This window comes from Aquarana catesbeiana, linkage group LG09 (genome assembly GCF_042186555.1).
Source record: "Aquarana catesbeiana isolate 2022-GZ linkage group LG09, ASM4218655v1, whole genome shotgun sequence".
NCBI lineage: Eukaryota > Metazoa > Chordata > Amphibia > Anura > Ranidae > Aquarana > Aquarana catesbeiana.
The window spans coordinates 56,244,735-56,266,730 of NC_133332.1; the positions used below are offsets into that span (position 1 = coordinate 56,244,735).

Sequence of the window (21,996 nt, forward strand, 5' to 3'; positions counted from 1 at the left end):
GGCAGCAAGACGAGTCTCACAGCACCACATGATCGAGGCACAATAGGGAGCTGGCTGTGACTTTCCGATGGTTTACAGATAGCTCCCTATTGTGCATCCAATGTGGGGATCTGAAGTCCAGCGAACAATTGGTCCGAAGTAGGACAGTGATTGACTTCATGGGCTGATAAGCAAGTACCTTTTTGTTAAAAGTCAGCAGCTACAGCATTTTTAGTGCTGATGTTTAACTTTTGAGAACCCTAAGTGAAGTTCCTCTTTAAAAATGTCTATTTAGGGATCCCCAATGGATCCCCAATGGATCCCCAATTCTTGCAGCAACATAAGAAAATATTTAAAAGATCTTTGAGAGTATAACTGATGCACATATTTCAACTCCACCTGGGCCCTATGAGAACCATTAGGAATAGACTGAAAGTGTGGAAGGTCTGGATTGTAGCAAATGGGATTGTTAGGGGAGATGTGGGGTCAATGAAAGGCATTGTTCCAAAATAGAAAAATATAAACCTTAGCGCCTTTGGATAAAAGAACTGATCATCAAAATCCATCTGCAGTAAAAAACTCACTAATAAGCAAATGGCAAAGAAGCAAAGTGAGAATATAAAAACAGTTTGCTGTGCTTAGGGTTGATCACATTCAAGTAAACATGCAGAACACTCAAAAAAGTAATAAAGTCCCATTGGGTGATGAAACAAAGTGCTCGTGCTTAAATTGACATCTCCTGTGCAATGGTGTTCAGACTGGGTGCCCCACATAGATGTACACTCACCCTGGATGTTGACCAACTATCGCTAGTATGGTCATTTATGCATGTGGGGATACCCCTAGGGTGCCTGTGGAAATGATGTCTCATGCATGAATGCACCTCATAAGTATGGATGGAAATGACAAAAGAAAACCTTCATTGTGCAATTCCGTAAAACCAGGTTTATTAAATACACAAATTAAAATAATTTGCTCCCATTTAAAAGTGCCTGATAGTCCTGGCTACCAGCGTGTGTAGCAGGTGATTATTAAGGGTAATCGGCCCTGATAGGAAAAGCCGCCGTTTGCGGCGTTCAGCTAGATTCCTGGGTAGTTTCGTATGGGCGGAAGTAACGCGATGACAAGGAGAAACCTTCGACGTTTCGGTCTGTGATAAAGCCATCATTTCCTGATGATGGCTTTGTGACAAGCTGAAACGTCAAGGGTTTCACCTCGTCATCGTATTACTTCCGCCCATACAAAACTGAAATGGGACGCCATTTCAACAGGCTCCCTAGGGGTATCCCCACATGCCTAAACGACCATACTAGCGATAGTTGGTCAACATCCAGGGTAAGTGTACATCTATGTGGGGCACCCAGTCTAAATAACATTGCACAGGAGATGTCAATTTAAGCACGAGCACTTTGTTTCTTCACCTAATGGGAATTTATTAATTTTCTGTGTGTTCTGCATGTTTACATTGTTCCAAAATCCCTTTTACTTTGTTAAGAGACAATTTTGGCATTCAGTTTTATAGAATTTTGACTGCGTAGTCTTAGGCTGGCCAAATATGACTAATTTTCGCTCCAAGAGAACGTGGACAAGAGAGGTGGATAGAGGAAACTTCCTCGCTGTACCATTGTATTCTGACAGCGGACTTCTCCACTGTCAGAATACTCTGATCAGTGGCTATGGCCCATTGACTGCAGCTGCTGATCAGGAATTTTTTTTCCCAACAACTCCATTTCACAGATTGACTTCTGTAGAGTAGAAGTGGCCACACATGGATTGAAAATCAGCCGGTCCCTGCTGAACCAACTGAATTTTGATCCATCTATGGTCAGCTTTACTAATGCATGTTTTCCCTCATTCATTCCCTCATTATTCCACATGGCCACCAAGGGTATAGAGAGGAAACTCTGTATAAGTTTCTGAAACGTGGGCTGAGGTCCCTCACCTGGGCAGTGTGACTGCACTGGGTATTGCCTGAGTGGTCAAACAGTAAGCAGTGTCACATGGCAAGCAGCATCACAAGTCACATGGAAGAAGGGGGAGTGAGTCACATTCTCCCCATACCAAAAAGTACATGGAATTTCTCTTTAGTCTCAGCGGGCTAGTCGTTGAGTGATGGAAATGTGGAACTGGGGCTGTAATGTTCAGGTTCACCTCTAATGGATTCTTTTTACATGTATGTAAAAAAAAAAAATAAAAGAAGACTATGGCCATTTCAGTAAGGAATCATGTAAAAAAACGTAGCTCCTAGTTATGATCACCTCTTTCATCTTTATGAGGAAACAGTCAATGTAGTCACGAGGATTTTCAGGATCCAGTGTATTCTTGTGGAATTTGATGCTTTCCGATGAAATGTCGTAGATCATGTCAAAATACTTCTGCATTCTTTTGTGTGGACCTGGCAAGTGTTCCATAAGCTTTGGATACATATTGTACAACTGGATTGCCACAAAACAAAACATACATACAATATATCAACAAAGAACCAAAGAGCACAACTGGAGCAAACATACGTGGGCATGTGACACCAAATGCTGAGAGGGGACAAATCAAGGGGACCACAGTCTGATGGCATCTAGGGACCTTGCACTAAAAGTCTGATAACACAACCCTAATAACAAAATAGTCATGATTAAAAGGCATGACAACATGGGGTTGAGATACCTAGGGCAAATACAGTATCTCACAAAAGTGAGTACACCCTCACATTTTTGTAAATATTTTAGTATATCTTTTCATGTGACAACACTGAAGAAATGACACTTTGCTACAATGTAAAGTAGTGAGTGTACAACTTGTATAACAGTGTAAATTTGCTGTCCCCTCAAAATAACTCAATACACAGCCATTAATGTTTAAACTGCTGGCAACAAAAGTGAGTACACCCCTAAGTGAAAATGTCCAAATTGGGCCCAAAGTGTCAATATTTTGTGTGGCCACCATTATTTTCTAGCACTGTCTTAACCCTCTTGGGCAAACTTCCGGTTCCGGCGCCGTATGGAGTAGCTGCGTTCTCCCCCAGCTCCTGCAGCACAATCCCTAAATCGGCCTGAAAATACATGCACGACCCCCCTCTTGTCACCTGCAGCATACCCGGCACTCCCCCACCTCCTGGCAAGCGGCTTGTGACCGAAAACCGACGTGGACCTAGACGCGGCCGCAACATACCACCGGGCCTAGCCACAAATTGAGGCCCCGGCTTCGGCCTGCAGACACCGCGACCAGGATTAGGGCCTTGCTACCACAGGCCCGTCTCTCATCTGCTGCCTGCAGCCCCACCAAGAGCCCCCCCCCTCTCCCTCCGTCCGATCTGGGCCCAAGAATCAGCGCCTGATACCACACGGCTTCCACCCGGCATAGCCAAATATCGAGGCCCCGGTCATGGCCTACTCGGAAGCGGGATCCACACCAGAGCTTCCACACACGGGCCGGCCTCCCTCTCCCAACAGTCAGCACCCTCCTCAGAGACCATCCATTCTCCTATGGACCGTTTTGTGGAGAAAACCGGTGCGCGCTCCCATGCGACCGCCTTAAGCCAATCAGCCCAGGCCCCGGTCTCGGCCTTACCGGACGACACAGTGGACAACCCTGACATGGAGGTGAGTGCTCATACTACACCACCCTGCTCGCTCCAGAACTCTCTCTCCCCGCACTCTGCCTCCCCCCCGTACCTGGGGGACAGCAACACTGACTGTATAGCCCAGGCTGTAGCAGCTCTCCTGTCTCCCATGATCACTGCCTCAGTGGAAAAGGCGGTAGATGCGGGGATGAGGCGATTCAAAGCACAATTGGGGGAACATTCCACCAGACTCGGCGAGGTAGAAAACCGCTTATCGAGCCTGGAGGAAGAAGTCTATCAGGCGCAAGCCACCGAACAAGAACAAGATAAAATCAACCAATACATACTCCAAAAACTTGATGATTTGGAGAACAGATCCCGAAGGAGCAATCTAAGATTCGTGGGGGTACCAGAGTCTTTACAATCCTCAGCCCTTGCCGAATTCTGTGCCAGACGTATCCCAGAGGCACTTGGTCTTCATTGCCCTTGCACGGTCGAACGGGCCCACCGAATAGGCTCCTTCGCCCCTGACCGCAAATCTCCCCACCCGATCATCGCAAAGTACCTCAATTACATTGACAAGGCCACCATCCTAGAAAAGTTCAGGCAAAACAGATCTCTCCAAATTGATGGTGTCAAACTTCTGATCTTCGCAGACTATTCTCTGGAGGTCTCGAAAAAGAGTAAAGCATTCCAGCACATCTGCACAGCACTGTATCAGCAACAGATGAAGTTCAAACTGGCCTTCCCAGCAACCCTCCGCCTCCAAGCCCCCAATGGGGACCAGCTATCCTTCCAGGACACCTCTGAGGTGGAAGCATTCCTGCGTACTCTGAAAGCTGATCCACAATCTGTCTCTCCGCCCAAGCTTCCCCAAGCAACCGACCTCTGGACCAGCGAAGCCCAATGAAAGACTCCCCGAAACGCCTCAAAACATCTGGATCTGTTCATCACAACACCCCACGCTGATATGTTTTCTTTTTCCTTTTTTTTCCCCTCCATATGGGCACGAGCGATGCTTCTTCCAGGCTACCTAAGCCTACGCTCGCTGCCTACTCAGGTATTTAGCTCGTTCATAAGTGACTGTTTTATTTTTCTTTCTCCAGGTTATGTCATGTGTTTTGATGTTACATCCTTCTGCACCTCCATTATTTGGTCTCCATTGCCTTGCAACACCTCTCATAACCTCGCTGTGTAGGCTTTCCTCCTGATCCCACAACTATGCTCGTCACGCAACCACGTTAAGTGGGGCTAAGTCCTAAAGGGTGCTCGTTTACAGCAGCACCTGGATCGTTAAGGAGAGCTGGTCTACACAGGGACTCTATGCGGAAAAAAGTGAAGGTCTTTCAATGTTCTGTTATGGTTCTGTTACTTATCCTTGCCCTCTTTGGTTCCCCCCCTCCTCTACCCCCTCTCTTCCAAAGCTTTTGTCAAACACCAGCCACCACGACAACACCTCTTCCTCATAGTCAGCACATCCTGACACACAACGACAGGTCTTCCTTTCTCCTCTGGTCTCCACTTGATGTAAACAGTAGATCTTACCATAACTTACACATAACCTCACCCACATGAAAGTCACCTCTTGGAACGTGAAAGGGCTTAGGTCCCCCTTTAAGAGACTCAAAATACTTCGCCACTTGAAGAGACTTAAAACTGATATTGCCCTGCTCCAAGAAACTCACTTATCTTCATCTGATTTCCACCGCATGAAAAAACTCTGGGTGGGGGCGGTACTGGGCTCCAGTGCAATTGACCATAAAGTAGGGGTTCTCATTTTGATCCATAAAAACCTCCCTCACGAGGTGATGTCCGTAGACACCGATAGCCAGGGCCGCTTCATATCTATACGCATAAAATTGGGAAACAGGGAACTAGTGATCTCCAATATATATGCCCCGAATAATCCCAGCAAGCAATTCTTCAGTGAGTTGTCCATCTGGCTACTATGCTCTCCGCACCTACCACATATAGTTGGGGGAGATTTTAACACTACCATGCACCCGACTGAAGATAGGTCTTCCTCCAACCGACTATGATCAACACCCATGTCCTCTGACACTACCCACTTTGCATCCACTATGGATTCTATCCATCTTCACGGCGTCTCCATCACCCAACGGATAGAGACTATACCTTTTATTCCAATCCTCACCACATTTTCACTAGAATCGATTATCTCTTCTGCACTGACGGTCTTATCCCAACGATCTCAGAGGTAACTATCCACGATATCGCCATATCAGACCACGCACCCGTATCGCTATCACTAGACACCCCTGACTTACGTCCCTCTCCCCTCCTTTGGCGCTTTCCTTCATACCTTCAAAACAACTCAGATTTTCAACACTACATGGAGGAAGCTTGGTCTGAATTCTCTGCAGCCAACTCTCCCCATTCGGACAACCCAAACCTTTTCTGGGAAGCTGGTGAAGCCTTCCTCAGAGGTCGCATCATCTCATATGCTGCTTCTTTCAAGAGAAACACCTTGGCAAACTATAAAACAGCCAGTGCTAACCTGCGCTTTGCGCAGCGTGCTCTTTATGCTAGGGATTCCCCCGAGAACAGAGATCACTGGCAGGTAGCAAAAAGGACATTTGACACATGGGCGGATACCCTAGAATGGACACATAAGGCCCAATTGGAGGCCACCCTCCATAAATTTGGCAATAAAGCCGGCAAACTACTAGCAAGACTTTGCAAAGGCCTGTTTAGCCGGACACACATCACCTCCCTGCAGGACACTGTAGGCAACATAAAATCCTCACAACATGATATAAACAGAATTATGTTGCAATACTATTCCTCGCTTTAATGCCGCCGACCCCATTGACAGGAACATTGCCAAATCCTTCCTAGACGATCTGTCCTTGCCCTCGGTCTCTCCCTCCCAATTGGAAACCCTAAATGCACCTATCTCCCAGCCAGAAATATCCACTGCCATTCGAAACCTAGCCCCCTCCAAGGCTCCGGGCCCTGATGGTTTTACAGGGGAATTTTACAAGACCTTACAATCTATAACTGAACCCGCTCTTCTTGCAGTCTATAGCAGCATATGGTCTGGTGGCCCCTATCTATCAACCGGAAATCAGACCCCCAGGAGCCTGGCTCATACCGACCCATCTCACTCCTAAACTTAGACGTAAAGATACTTTCCAAAATAGTGGCCTCCAGACTAGCCAACATTATTCCCTCTCTGATACACCCAGCCCAATCAGGTTTTGTGAAGGGCAGAACGGCCACCATTAACATTCGTAAAGTAATGATTGCTCTAGAACATGCCACACATAACTCGGGGTGGGGGGGATCATGCCATCATCACCCTGGACGCGGAAAAAGCTTTTGACAATGTCAGCTTCGAATGGCTATCAATGACCCTATCTAAAATGGGCTTTGCAGGCCCTTTCACGCACCTCATACATGCCATGTACGCATCCCCCGTGGCCAGGTTGGTGGTGGCTGGCCTCCTCTCGGATGAATTCCGCCTGCATAAGGGCACAAGGCAGGGCTGCCCCCTATCCCCTCTCCTCTTCAATATCGCACTGGAACCCCTTTCTCGATATCTCACACAAAAAGCCCCACTACACGGAATCAAGATAGGCTCACAAGAACTCCGCACATCGCTCTTCGCTGATGACGTCCTCATTTACTCTGCCAACCCCTCTTCTGACATGTCCACTGTCAAAACAGTTTTTTGACAAATTCAGACTCTGTTCGGGCCTTCGCATTAACTACAGCAAGAGCGAAATCCTCCCAATAGGAACTCTATCTGCACCTCCCTGGGCTCATCACTCTCCTTTCACGGTAGCCAACTCCTACATAACGTATCTCGGTATTAAGATAGGGAAATTGCCCTCTTCCATCTATCATCTTAACTATCCACCACTGATAAAAAAAATAACTCAAGAATTGGGTAACTGGATGGATCTGCCTCTTTCGCTCCTGGGAAGATGTCACCTAATAAAGATGGTCAGCTTTGCTCGATTACGATATCCGCTCCAAACGATCCCCCTGCTTCTGAAGCACAAAGATACCTCATCCCTTAAAGCCTTCTCCAAATTTTTATGACACAACAAGAGGCCGCGTATATCCTTTAAAAAACTCTATCTTCCCAGACGCGAAGGAGGTATTAGCTTGCCGAATATTAGAGCATGTAACCTTTCTTGCCTGTCGAGAGTAGGTTTGGACTGGATATCGCAATTATCTCGATACTCCAACTATTCCCTGGAATCCTCGATGGTCCACCCATACTCCTTGGTGGCCCTTCTCCACTGCAGATGGAAATCCACTCCTCCACCCATACAACACAATCTCCTTCTCAGAGATACGGCCATAGCTTGGAGGGAAATCAGAAAAGCGCTAAAACTATCACCCTTTGTGTCCAAGTATCTCCCGATCCAAGGAAACCCTAGCTTCCCACCGGGGCTGGAATACAAACCTTTTTCTATCTGGCGACAAAAAGGCCTCACAAACTTTTCAACTCCTATGCAACATGGAATTAGGATGACCTCATACATTTTCTGTCATTGCAGACACATACTCCCTCCCGAAATCTCATGCCTTACACTATGCGCAATGCATCAGTTTCCTACAGGATTCATGCAGAGAAGAACGTAAGAGGTTCCAGACATCCTTTGCAGACCTGCTATTACAAGGTGACTCTTATAAAATCTCAAACATATATAAGCCTTTCTTGTTAAAATCTACTCCCTCACTTGCTTCCTCGTCGGTTGCCAACTGGGGTAAAGTTTTTCCTGACTCAGACATAGTGGAGAAGATCCTTCAAGGTTATAACAAAACTCAACAGCTGATCCCTAACGAGATCTGGAGGGAAACTCAACTTAAGATCATGCACCGCGCTTACATACCTTTCCTCTCTGACAAGACTGCCAAGGGTGCGGCCTGCTGCCCCATGTGTCACCAGCCGAAACCTTCCCTTTCCCACCAGTTTTGGGAATGCACCTCTATATCTTCTTTCTGGAACCAAGTCATCTCCTACATCTTCGACATAATGCTGCTAAAAATACCTAAAGACCCCTTACTCCTCATCTTCGGATACTGGGACGCCCAACTTTTACCGTGGTCCCCGACCACTCACCCCATTTATAAGGACTGGATTCTGATCAGTCTCTTACTAGCCAGGAGACTAATTCTAAAGAACTGGACCTCTTCGCTATGCCCTCAGATCCTACAACTTAAACGGGAGCTTCTAAACCTGCTCTACAAGGACAAACTCAACACTGATTTGACACAAGCAAACTCCAACACATAATTCTACTCCAGATGGTGGGCTTTCATGCAATCGACCTTAACACAAGAGGACCTGCAAAATTTCGAAAATTCTTCATTCACCTACCATGAGTCTCACACGACCACTTCTGAGGAGGAAGTTTTTTCTATACCTTTAGCCCCACGCCAGTGATACCAAATGCTCCTTCTGTCGCCCAACAGGACCTACCCCTCTCACACTTATCTACTTCAACCAGTCTCACTTCTCCCGAGGGCACATAGCCCATGCATGGAACCCAGCCCTAGAGGCTTTTTTTTCTTCCATCTTCATTTCTCGCTGACTCTTTTTTTTTTCTTCTTTGGACGATGCAATGGTGTTTTGCCACCCCCCCAAAAATTTTCCTCCCCTTCCCTCCTCCCCCTCACCCCTGTATTCTTGTTACCACCAGTAGCTCGCTGGAAACCCCCAGTGTTTTGATCCATCCAGTTATCTCTACATGATTATTGTATCTGTGTTTCCTGTTATCTCATACCTGAGAAATCCGTCTCCAGCCGTGTTTGTATATGCTCAGTCTACTGGTTTCTTTATACTGGCACGAGAATATAATGTTATGAGAAAACCGTATACCCATTATTGTGATACCCTGTATTGACTTATCTTTTTCAATAAAATCTATTGAAAAAAAATAAAAAATAATCAAAAAAACCCTCTTGGGCATGGAGTTCACCAGAGCTTCACAGGTTGCCAATGGAGTCCTCTTTCATTCCTCCATGAAGACATCACGGTGCTGGTGGATGTAGAGACATTGCACTCCTAAACCTTACACTTGAGGATGCCCCACAGATACTCAATAGGTTTTAGGTCTGGAGACATGCTTGGCCAGTCCATCACCTTTACCCTCAGCTTCTTGAGCAAGGCAGTGGTCATCTTGGAGGTGTGTTTGGGGTCGTTATGCTAAAATACTGCCCTGCGGCCCAGTCTCTGAAGGGACGGGATCATGCTCTGCTTCAGTATGTCACAGTACATGTTGGCATTCATGGTTCCCTCAATGAACCGTAGCTCCCCAGTGCCGGCAGCACTCATGCAGCCCCAGACCATGACACTCTCACCACCATGCTTGACTGTAGGCAAGACACACTTGTCTTTGTACTCCTTACCTGGTTGCCGCCACACATGCTTGACACCATCTGAACCAAATACGTTTATCTTGTTCTCATCTGACCACAGGACATGGTTCCAGTAACCCATGTCCTTAGTCTGCTTATCTTCAGCAAACTGTTTGCGGGCTTTCTTGTGCATCATCTTTAGAAGAGGCTTCCTTCTGAGATGACAGCCATGCAGACCAGTTTGATGCAATGTGCGGCGTATGGTCTGAGCACTGACAGGCTGACCCCCACCTCTTTAATTCTGCAGAAATACTGGCAGCACTCATATGTTTATTTCCCAAAGACAACCTCTGGATATAACGCTGAGCACGTGCACTCAACTTCTTTGGTTGACCATGGCGAGGCCTGTTCTGAGTGGAACCTGTCCTGTTAAACCGCTGTATGGTCTTGGCCACCGTGCTGCAGCTCAGTTTCAGGGTCTTGGCAAACTTCTTATAGCCTAGGCCATCTTTATGTAGAGCAACAATTCTTTTTTTCGGATCCTCAGAGAGTTCTTTGTCATGAGGTGCCCTGTTGAACTTTCAGTGACCAGTATGAGAGAGTGAGAGCAATAACACCAAATTTACCACACCTACTCCCCATTCACACCTGAGACCTTGTAACACTAACAAATCACATTACACCGGGGAAGGAAAAATGGCTAATTGGGCCCAATTTGGACATTTTCACTTGGGAGTGTACTCACTTTTGTTGCCAGCGGTTTAGAAATGAATGGCTGTGTGTTGAGTTATTTTGAGGGGACAGCCAATTTACACTGTTATACAAGCTGTGTACTCACTACTTTACATTGTAGCAAAGTGTCATTTCTTCAGTGTTGTCACGTGAAAAGATATGATAAAACAGGCCTCAAAATTTCAAGTCCTGAGCTACTAGCCAAGCCTCAAGGGTTACTCGCCACCAGTTGCCCCACCCAACCCCGCCCCACAACACACCCCACTCCTAAACACGCTCTCATACATTATCTCATTAAATGACACTTAAATATTTTATGCAGAATTAAGTTACAAAAATAAATATTAACAACAACAACTTTATCCGTGCCCACCAATGCAAGCTGCCTGGGCCCACCGGTGCACGCTGCCTGTGCCCACCAATGCAGCCTGTGTCCACCAATGCAGCCTGTGTCCACCAATGCAGCCTGTGTCCACCATCCACCATGCAGCCTGTGCCCACCATCCACCATGCAGCCTGTGTCCACCATGCACCATGCAGCCTGTGTCCACCATGCACCATGCAGCCCGTGTCCACCATGCACCATGCAGCCCGTGTCCACCATGCACCATGCAGCCCGTGTCCACCATGCACCATGCAGCCCGTGTCCACCATGCACCATGCAGCCCGTGTCCACCATGCACCATGCAGCCCATGTCCACCATGAACCATGCAGCCTGTGTCCACCCTGAACCATGCAGCCTGTGTCCACCATGAACCATGCAGCCCGTGTCCACCATGCACCATGCAGCCCATGTCCACCATGCACCATGCAGCCTGTGCCCGCTTTGCAGCCTGTGCCCACCATTCAGCCTGTGCCCACCATGCAGCCCGTGTCCACTATGCACCATTCAGCCCGTGTCCACCATGCACCATTCAGCCCGTGTCCACCATGCACCATGCAGCCCGTGTCCACCATGCAGCCTGTGCCCACCATCCACCATGCAGCCTGTGCCCACTATGCAGCCTGTGCCCACCATGCAGCCTGTGCCCACCACGCAGCCTACCTTTAAATAGTTCTATACACTTAAAGGAAAACTAGTCTTTTTGACAGTTTTTAATTTAGTGGATTAGCTGATTAGTCGAATGTACGTTTAATTGATTTCAGTTGAATTGAATTCAGTTGAATGTAGTAAAATTGTAAATATGTGTCAATGTGCTATTATACCCAAAAGTCATTATGGGCGAGTTCACACCATAGAAACGCAGTCCAGATGCGTTTCAGATGCTTTTCTGCATGCGTGGTTTTTAAGCGTTCCAGTGCATTCTAGATGCGTTTTATGTACGTTTTTGATGCAGTCCAGTGCATTTTCCCCCTCTCTTTTTTCTTGAACTTAAATAAGGACATATGTGTTCCAGTGTGTTTAGGTGCGTTCCAGTGCGCTTTTGATGCTTTTTACAGCGTTCTAGTACAGTCCAGTGCAGGAAAAATGCAGCATGTTCTACTTTGTTTTCTGGAACGCACTTGAACTGCAAGCACTGGTGTGAACTATGCCATTAAAGAAACACACTGGACTGCTTGTGGGGTGAACTGGCCCTAAGAATACTGTGTTAGCCACACATACATGTTTTGATTGACGCCACATGATTTCCTTCTAAGTGCCATCTATTCTGCAGGAGAGGAACTTAAATATCTGGCAAAGTACACTTCCGTCTATAGGGTGGCTCTGGTGTCTAGTGGATTTCCCCTGAAGCCGCCCCTATATACACTCTCCTCCATGTAACTTCAGCTGCACAAGGACAAGCTCTATGTGAAGGTTCTCAGTTGACAGCTGGTTTATCTAATGGTTGCATATTTATCCTACATCAGAAAGTCAGGTTGTCCTTCTGTAACCGCGCCATCCTGCCTGGAAGTTTAGGGGACTGCATGGAAAGTTTAATAAAAGGTAAAAAAATAAATAAAAAAATAAGTAATTTATATCCAAAGAGAAATGTTAACTTGGGCAGCCCATACATTGCTTTTTTTCTTTTTCTGTTCAACCAGTGGGTTGAATGAAAAAAATCATCCAATTCCCCCATCGACACATTCAAGATGGATGAGAAATTCATCCCGCTGTGGCATTGTATTCTGACAGCAGGGAGCCTTCCCCACTATCAGAATACAATGGTCAGTGTTGCTGGCTTTAGTTGGAGGCACTGATCGTTCAACAAAAACCCAACAGGCTGGTTGTATACAAGTCGATCAATAGGCCAGTCCCTGCTGAACCGGCTGAATTTCATTGTATGGCAGCCTTTAGGGATGAGGGTTTAAAACTTCTTTAACCAGTTCCCGCCGGAGGTACGCATATATGTGGCCTCTCGGTGGATGGGCTTTAACGCCCGAAGGCAGCATATATGCATCCCTATTAAAACATATTTCTGTGCTGAGAGCACGCTCCTGGAACAGCGCCTGATGTATAATTGTGTTTGGGAGATTTCCAAATCATGTGACTGCTGGTCACATGATTGTAATGCTTGCCTCCATCTCCCAGCATTTAGGACCTTTTAAAGGGCTGGGAGGTGGAAGCGGGAAGGTGCACGTGGGAGTTTGGCCCGTCAGCATCAAACCCTGGAATTTTGACTGACAGCTCACTTCTAGTTGAACAAAACGAAAGAACGGCTCCAGGTGAAGACCGCTGAGCTGCAAATTAATACGCATCAGATGGGGTGCATGCCCTGTCACTGCTGCAGGCAAATGGATGGTTTTGACTAGGGATGAGCCGAACACCCCCCCAGTTCGGTTCACATCCAGAACATGCGAACGGACCGAAAGTTTATGCGAACTTTCGAACACTGTTAAAGTCTATGGGACTCGAACGTGAGAAATCAAAAGTGCGAATTTTAAAGGCTAATATGCAAGTTATTGTCCTGAAAAGGGTTTGGGAACCCGGGTCCTGCCCCAGGTGACATGTATTAATGCAAAACAAGTTTTAAAAATGGCCGATTTTTCGGGAGCAGTGATTTTAATGATGCTTAAATGAAAAAATAAAAGTGAAATATTCCTTTAAATATCATACCTGGGGGGTGTCTATAGTATACCTGTAAAGTGGCGCGTATTTCCCGTGCTCAGAACAGTCCCTGCACAAAGTGACATTTCCAAAGGAGTAAAAGTCATTTAAAACTGCTTGCGGCTGTACTGTCGGGTCCCGGCAATATGGATGAAAATTATTGAGAAAAACGGCATAGGTAACCTCCCAGCCCAATACCAGGCCCTTTGGGTCTTGTATGGATATTAAGGGGAACCCCACACCCAAATTAAAAAAAGAAAAGGCGTGGGGGCCCCCCGGCCCTATATATTCAGAACAGCAGTATACAGGCGGTCCAAACAAGACAGGGACTGAAGGTTTGTTCTTAAGTTGCATCTGTTTGTAATTTGGAACAGGTACAATTTGTAAGTGTAGCTCCAGCCAAAAAATCTATTTTTAAGCTTTTGGAAAACATAGGGAAGGGTTATCACCCCTGTAACATTTGTTTTGCTGTCTGTGCCCCTGTCCAGAAGATTTCACCTCACTTTCTGTCCCAACAACAATTGGATTTTGAAAATGTGGGGTTTTTAGGGAAACAAGGATTGGTGATAAAGCATCAGTGGAGGAGACACATTTTTCCCATATTAACCACTTCAGCCCCGGAAGGTTTTACCCCCTTCCTGACCAGAGCACTTTTTACAATTCGGCACTGCGTCGCTTTAACTGCTAATTGCGCGGTCATGCAATGCTGTACCCAAACGAAATTTGCGTCCTTTTCTTCCCACAAATAGAGCTTTCTTTTGATAGTATTTGATCACCTCTGCCGTTTTTATTTTTTGCGCTATACACGGAAAAAGACCGAAAATTTTGAAAAAAAATGATATTTTCTACTTTTTGTTCTAAAAAAAATCCAATAAACTCAATTTTAGTCATACATTTAGGCCAAAATGTATTCGGCCACATGTCTTTGGTAAAAAAAATGTCAATAAGTGTATATTTATTGGTTTGCGCAAAAGTTATAGCGTCTACAAACTAGGGTACATTTTCTGGAATTTACACAGCCTTTAATTTATGACTGCCTATGTCGTTTCTTGAGGTGCTAAAATGGCAGGGCAGTACAAAACCCCCACAAATGACCCCATTTTGGAAAGTAGACACCCCAAGGAATTTGCTGAGAGGCATGTTGAGCCCATTGAATATTCATTTTTTTTGTCCCAAGTGATTGAACAATGACAAAAAAAAAAAAAAAAAAATTACAAAAAGTTGTCACTAAATGATATATTGCTCACACAGGCCATGGGCATATGTGGAATTGCACCCCAAAATACATTTAGCTGCTTCTCCTGAGTATGGGGATACCACATGTGTGGGACTTTTTGGGAGCCTAGCCGCGTACGGGACCCCGAAAACCAATCACTGCCTTCAGGATTTCTAAGGGCGTACATTTTTGATTTTACTCCTCACTGCCTATCACAGTTTCGGAGGCCATGGAATGCCCAGGTGGCACAAACCCCCCCCCAAATGACCCCATTTTGGAAAGTAGACACCCCAAGCTATTTGCTGAGAGGCATGGTGAGTATTTTGCAGCTCTCATTTGTTTTTGAAAATAAAGAAAGACGAGAAAAAAAAATTTTTTTTTTCTTTTTTCAATTTTCAAAACTTTGTGACAAAAAGTGAGGTCTGCAAAATACTCACTATACCTCTCATCAAATAGCTTGGGGTGTCTACTTTCCAAAATGGGGTCATTTGGGGTTTTTTTTTGCCACCTGGGCATTCCATGGCCTCCGAAACTGTGATAGGCAGTGAAGAGTGAAATCAAAAATTTACGGCCTTAGAAAGCCTGAAGGCGGTGCTTGGTTTTCGGGGTCCCGTACGCGGCTAGGCTCCCAAAAAGTCCCACACATGTGGTATCCCCATACTCAGGAGAAGCAGCAGAATGTATTTTGGGGTGTAATTTCACATATTCCCATGGCATGTTTGAGCAATATATCATTTAGTGACAACTTTGTGCAAAAAAAAATAAAAAAAATAAAAAATTGTCTCTTTCCCGCAACTTGTGTCACAATATAAATTATTCCATGGACTCAACATGACTCTCAGCAAATAGCTTGGGGTGTCTACTTTCCAAAATGGGGTCATTTGGGGGGGTTTTGAACTGTCCTGGCATTTTATGCACAACATCTAGAAGCTTATGTCACACATCACCCACACTTCTAACCACTTGAAGACAAAGCCCTTTCTGACACTTATTGTTTACATAAAAAAATAATTTTTTTTTGCAAGAAAATTACTTTGAACCCCCAAACATTATATATTTTTTTTAAAGCAAATGCCCTACAGATTAAAATGGTGGGTGTTTCATTTTTTTTTTTCACACAGTATTTGCGCAGCGATTTTTCAAACGCATTTTTTGGGGAAAAAACACACTTTTTTACATTTTAATGCACTAAAACACACTATATTGCCCAAATGTTTGATGAAATAAAAAAGATGATCTTAGGCCGAGTACATGGATACCAAACATGACATGCTTTAAAATTGCGCACAAACGTGCAGTGGCGACAAACTAAATACATTTTTAAAAGCCTTTAAAAGCCTTTACAGGTTACCACTATAGATTTACAGAGGAGGTCTACTGCTAAAATTACTGCCCTCGATCTGACCTTCGCGGCGATACCTCACATGCATGGTGCAATTGCTGTTTACATTTGACGCCAGACCGACGCTTGCGTTCGCCTTAGCGCGAGAGCAGGGGGGACAGGGGTGCTTTTTTTTTTTTTTTTTTTTTCTTTATTATTATTATTTTTTTATCTTATTTTTAAACTGTTCCTTTCATTTTTTTTTTTTTTTTAATCATTTTTATTGTTATCTCAGGGAATGTAAATATCCCCTATCATAGCAATAGGTAGTGACAGGTACTCTTTTTTGCAAAAATTGGGGTCTATTAGACCCTAGATTTCTCCTCTGCCCTCAAAGCATCTGACCACACCAAGATCGGTGTGATAAAATGCTTTCCCAATTTCCCAATGGCGCTGTTTACATCCGGCGAAATCTAAGTCATAAAATGCTCGTAGCTTCCGGTTTCTTAGGCCATAGAGATGTTTGGAGCCACTCTGGTCTCTGATCAGCTCTATGGTCAGCTGGCTGAATCACCGGCTGCATTTTCAGGTTCCCTGTTGAGACAGGAGAGCCAGAGAAAAACACGGAAGACGTTGGGGGGGGGAGGGGCATTCCCTCCCACTGCTTGTAAAAGCAGTCTAGAGGCTAATTAGCCGCTAGGATTGCTTTTACATGAAAGCCGACCGCTGGCTGAAAAGAATGATACCAAGATGATACCTAAACCTGCAGGCATCATTCTGGTATAACCACTCAAAGTCGTGAATGGCGTACCTGAAGACAAAAAAATGGTTAACAATAAAGCACAGTAAACGGTAAAGTATAAAAAATTGCATACCTGAAAAGCAAACATGATAAAACATAATAACAATAAAACATTGCAGAATAGAATACAGTAAAAAAGAACAGAACAATAGAGAGAGAGAATAGAGAGAACAATAAAACGACAACTATTTTTTTTTTTATTTTATATTTTTGTATGGTTTTTTTTTTTTTTTTTTTTTTTTTACACTTTTTTTTGTAACTAACTTTTATAACTGTAACCGGTTCCAGGTTCGGGTCTCTCAAAATGCGATGGCATCTTGGGAGACCCTGTGAAAGTGTGCCTAGTCTGTGCAATGCTGTACCCTACGCTAATACTCAACTAGTGAATGGTAGCGTTCAAAATATTCACCAATGCAAAGACCAGGATTGTCAGGACAGGAGGGACAACAATAGCGGGTGTCACGTCTATATCCGCGCTTGCTGCAGACACGACATCTTTTTTGGGGGGGTTCGTTGGGTAGGGGTACTCGGGAGGACATAAAGAAAATGCCTCTCATGCAGCCGACTGCATTTGGTTGGGGATGTGAATGGGGGAAGTATGGGCGCTGCAGAAGCGGTGGGTTCCCAATTAGGATTGGCGAATGCAGCAGGAAGGGCACTATGGGCACGATGGGCCTGTGTTTGTCTTCTTGGTGGCAGCGGGACACTACTTGTGCTTGCCACCTCACCAGCTTGAACTGCACTTATGGGACTCGCCACGTCACCAAGTGTTACTGCAGTGCTGGTTTGACTACGACCGGGGTGTACTAGGCCGCTGGTGCTTGCCAGTTCACCAAAACGCTACCAAAAAAACTGTTAGCGATCGCAAGGATCAGGCCTGACTCTGCGAATGCTGCAGTTATGCGTTTAGTGTTTTGTAAGTGTCAGTGATCGATCGATACTGCACTTGGGTGGGCTGGGCTGGGCCGGGCGGAGGGGCAAAACGCAGGTGCTAGCAGGTATCTGGGCTGATCCCGCTAACACTGCGTTTGTGGGAACCCTAAACTGCTGGGGACGCTAGTATAGATCTGATCGGATCAGATATTGATCCGATCAAATACTATACCACTAAGGGAGGCGTATGCTGCGTGCGTGGGTGTTAGCGGTACTGGCGCTAACCTGACGCTGCCTGGGGCTGGTGCTTGCCAGTTCACCAAAACGCTACCAGAAAAACTGTTAGCGATCGCAGGAATCAGGCCTGACTCTGCGAACGCTGCAGTTATGCGTTTAGTGTTTTGTAAGTGTCAGTGATCGATCGATACTGCACTTGGGTGGGCTGGGCTGGGCCGGGCCGGGCGGAGGGGCAAAACGCAGGTGCTAGCAGGTATCTGGGCTGATCCCGCTAACACTGCGTTTGTGGGAACCCTAAACTGCTGGGGACGCTAGTATAGATCTGATCGGATCAGATATTGATCCGATCAGATACTATACCACTAAGGGAGGTGTACGGTGCGTGCGTGGGTGTTAGCGGTACTGGCGCTAATCTGACGCTGCCTGGGGCTGGTGCTTGCCAGTTCACCAAAACGCTACCAAAAAAACTGTTAGCGATCGCAGGGATCAGGCCTGACTATGCGAACGCTGCAGTTATGCGTTTAGTGTTTTGTAAGTGACAGTGATCGATCGATACTGCACTTGGGTGGGCCGGGCAGAGGGGCAAAACGCAGGTGCTAGCGGGTATCTGGGCTGATCCCGCTAACACTGCGTTTTCGGGAACCCTAAACTGCTGGGGACGCTAGTATAGATCTGATCGGATCAGATATTGATCCGTACAGATACTATACCACTAAGGGAGGCGTATGCTGCGTGCGTGGGTGTTAGCGGTACTGGCGCTAATCTGACGCTGCCTGGGGCGACGCATATCACCGCCAGGCGATCGGGGGGCTAAACCTTTATTCGGTAATAAACGGCGGGTGCCCTGACACTATAAAAAATAAACGAACTAACCAGCGTCACCCGTAACAGTTATACGGTGATCAGTGGTGAAAGGGTTAACTAGGGGGCAATCAAGGGGTTAAAACCTTTATTAGGTAGTATATGGGGGTCCATGTCGCTATAAAACGCTGACGGCGAACCTAAATATTTACGTCTCTAACTAGCGTCACCAGCGACACTAATACAGCGATCAGAAAAATGATCGCTTAGTGACACTGGTGACAGGGGGTGATCAAGGGGTTAAAACTTTATTAGGGGGGGTTAGGGGGGTATCCTAGACCTAAAGGGGGGTAATATTCACTGCCCTAACACAGTAACTGTCACAAACTGACACTATGCAGTAATCAGAAAAAAAAAAAAAAATACTGCTAATGTCAGTTTGTGATTGGGGGGGGATCGGGGGGGGATCGGGGGTGTAAAGTATGCCTGGCATGTTCTACTGTGTGTGTGTGTGTTTGTGTTGTGTGGACTTACATGTCTTCTCTCCTCGGCGCTGGACGGAAACTGCCAGACCGAGGAGAGATGACATCACATCCTCTGCCTGTGTGAAACTACACACAGGCAGAGGAGGATTCCCATTGGCTGGGAGCGATCGCGAGGGGGGGGCCACGATCGGATGGTCTCCCCCTCGCCTCCCGACGCTCCCAGTCAGATGCCGACCGCCGATGGCACCGGGGGGGGTCCGATCGGACCCCCCGCCCGCGGGAGGCAGATCACGTACAGGTACGTGATTCTGCCTGCCCGTGCCATTCTGCCGACGTATATATACGTTAGGCGGTCGGCAAGTGGTTAACTTTTATACCGTGTACAAACTAGCAGAATTTCCAACAGAAAGAGTCCAATGGGAGCTTTTCATCGTATAATTCAATTGTGTTATGCCCCATTGGACTTTTCCCGTTGAAAATTCCGACGGACTTGGATATAGAACTTGTTTTAAATTTTCCTCGCTCGTCTGTATGCTGTTCCGACGGACCAAAAACGACGCATGATCTGAAGTACAAGACGGAAGCTATTGGCTACTGGCTCTTAAACTTCCTTGTTCTAGTTCCGTCATACGTGGTATATGTCACATTGTTCTGGATGGTTGGAATTTGGTGTGATCGTGTGTATGCAGGACCACTTGAGCGGAACTCTGTCGGAAAAACCGACAGAGTTTATTCTGATGGAAAAAACGGTCATGTGTACGAGGCATTACAGGAGAGAATTTCCCTTCCTAGGGGTAGATTTCACCCAGTACGCCGTGAAAGATAGGTAACGTTCCTGTCCATGCCTGCTGGACCATGAGTCAGCGGTAATATGAACCTTACCGCTGACCACCCTGTCCAGCAAGGCCAAGATATTGCCTTCCACATGCCGGTAGAGAGCCGGAATCGCCTTCTGTGAAAAAAAGTGGCGTTTGGGAACCTGCTACTGAGGTACCGCACATTCTACAAATTCACGAAAGGGGGCAGAGTCTACCAGCTGAAAAGGCAGCTGGGATGGCTGGGACCGAATTTCTTTCGCTGGTTTAGCAACTGGGGTAGGGAAATTTGCCTGCTACAATCGGACGTTGGTGTAGCGATAGCAGATTGCCCGCAAGTACTTGGCACACCTAATTCTACACCTTCATTCCTCTCAGTGCAGGTTTCTGAGAGAACTGAAGGTATAGTGGGGTTGAAGGTCCCAGCTGATGAGGAGTAAGGAGAGGTCCGCCTTGTTCTTTGGTGTGAGTCTTTTAAGTACACTTGCCAACGGACTGCATGGGAGTTTGACATATGTCTGGTCAAGCATGTGGTGCCCAAGCGGCTGCTGTTTTGACCACCCTTGATACGCTTCAGACATATGTTGCAAACAGCAATGATGCGATCTGCTGCACACGTCTCAAAAAAGGCCCACACCAAAGAACTTTTGGAAAAATGCGCGGAGTCAGCAGCGCCCTGCATATGCGGAGCTCTGCAGTGTGATGCATTTGGTTGGCTGCCCTTAAGCTGGCCCCTGGAGAGCATCCTGCCTCATTGGAGATGTGCCTCCTCCTCTTCATCCTCCTCTCTCCTATCAGGCACCCACGTAGAGTCAGTGACCTCATCATCCCATCCCCAAACCTGGCAGTATGCTGCAGCTGGGGGAACATGACTGCCATTTTGTTGTCCTTCTTGGGCACCCCCTCTCTCTGGGCTCACGTTACTGCCTTCCTCAAGCTGGGTACCATCATCGGAGCCTTCAAAACACTGTGCATCCTCCTGCAGCATGTACCCAACACTGTGGTCAAACAGTTCTATTGCATCTAATTTGGGAGTACGGCCATCCTATTTTTGCTCATTCACTTCTAGTTGGCTGATAAAATCTATGACAGGTTGTAACACGTGGTATATGGATGCTGTACCAGTGCAGAATTTTGCTTTTGGAGCATACATCCTTGAATGAACATGGCCCTAAATATGAGTACCAATCGGTACAGTGTACAACTGTCACATATTTCAGCCGGTCAAAAATTTTAACCGGCTGCTGGCAGTGGGCTGGATGATGCACCTGTGCTTCCTGGATGCTTAAAACACTGGAAGTTGATGCTGACAGGCCAAGCCACACATGTGTTTCTAGCCTAAAGGGAAATCAAAATGGTTTTGGATGAGCTTCATTATTTATTTTTTAAGGGTATACGTTTTTCACAGCTGCAAACAAACACACACACACACCAAGAATTTGTGCATACTATGACCATTTATTTGTGCAGCCTTTGCCCATTTATTTTAGATGTAGGTTTGGTGAAAAGTGAAAAGGCAATTGTTGTCTTAACCCCAGTTGTATATCATGGACCATAAGAAAGTTCAGAGTATCACAAAGGGTACTCTTCACTTGCCTATACCTATTTATCTACAGAATCTATATTTTTCTATCTATTTACTTAAGCCTTTAAGGTACCATCCATAGGGTACCATTTAGAAATGTGTCCCTGCTCTAACTCATTCAGCTTTGTGTGTACATGTTCAGCATGACCTACTGAGCTCTGTAAACAATATTTTTTATAACAAAGGAAACCTTTTAAAAAGAACCAGAGAGCTTCACCTGCTGGCTAAAAAA

At 46.1% G+C, this 21,996-nt stretch overlaps 1 protein-coding gene across 3 annotated transcripts in view; it reads right to left on the reverse strand.

Annotated features, from left to right (window-relative positions):
* The window catches only part of LOC141107663 (cytochrome P450 2F3-like), a 101,960-nt gene that overhangs the window by 25,972 nt on the left and 53,992 nt on the right, over positions 1 to 21,996 (reverse strand). For all 3 annotated transcript variants that reach the window (XM_073598555.1, XM_073598556.1, XM_073598557.1), the window contains exon 6: positions 2,238 to 2,414. In XM_073598555.1, the coding sequence (XP_073454656.1) occupies positions 2,238 to 2,414 (177 nt within the window). The remainder of the gene's footprint in view (positions 1 to 2,237; positions 2,415 to 21,996) is intronic.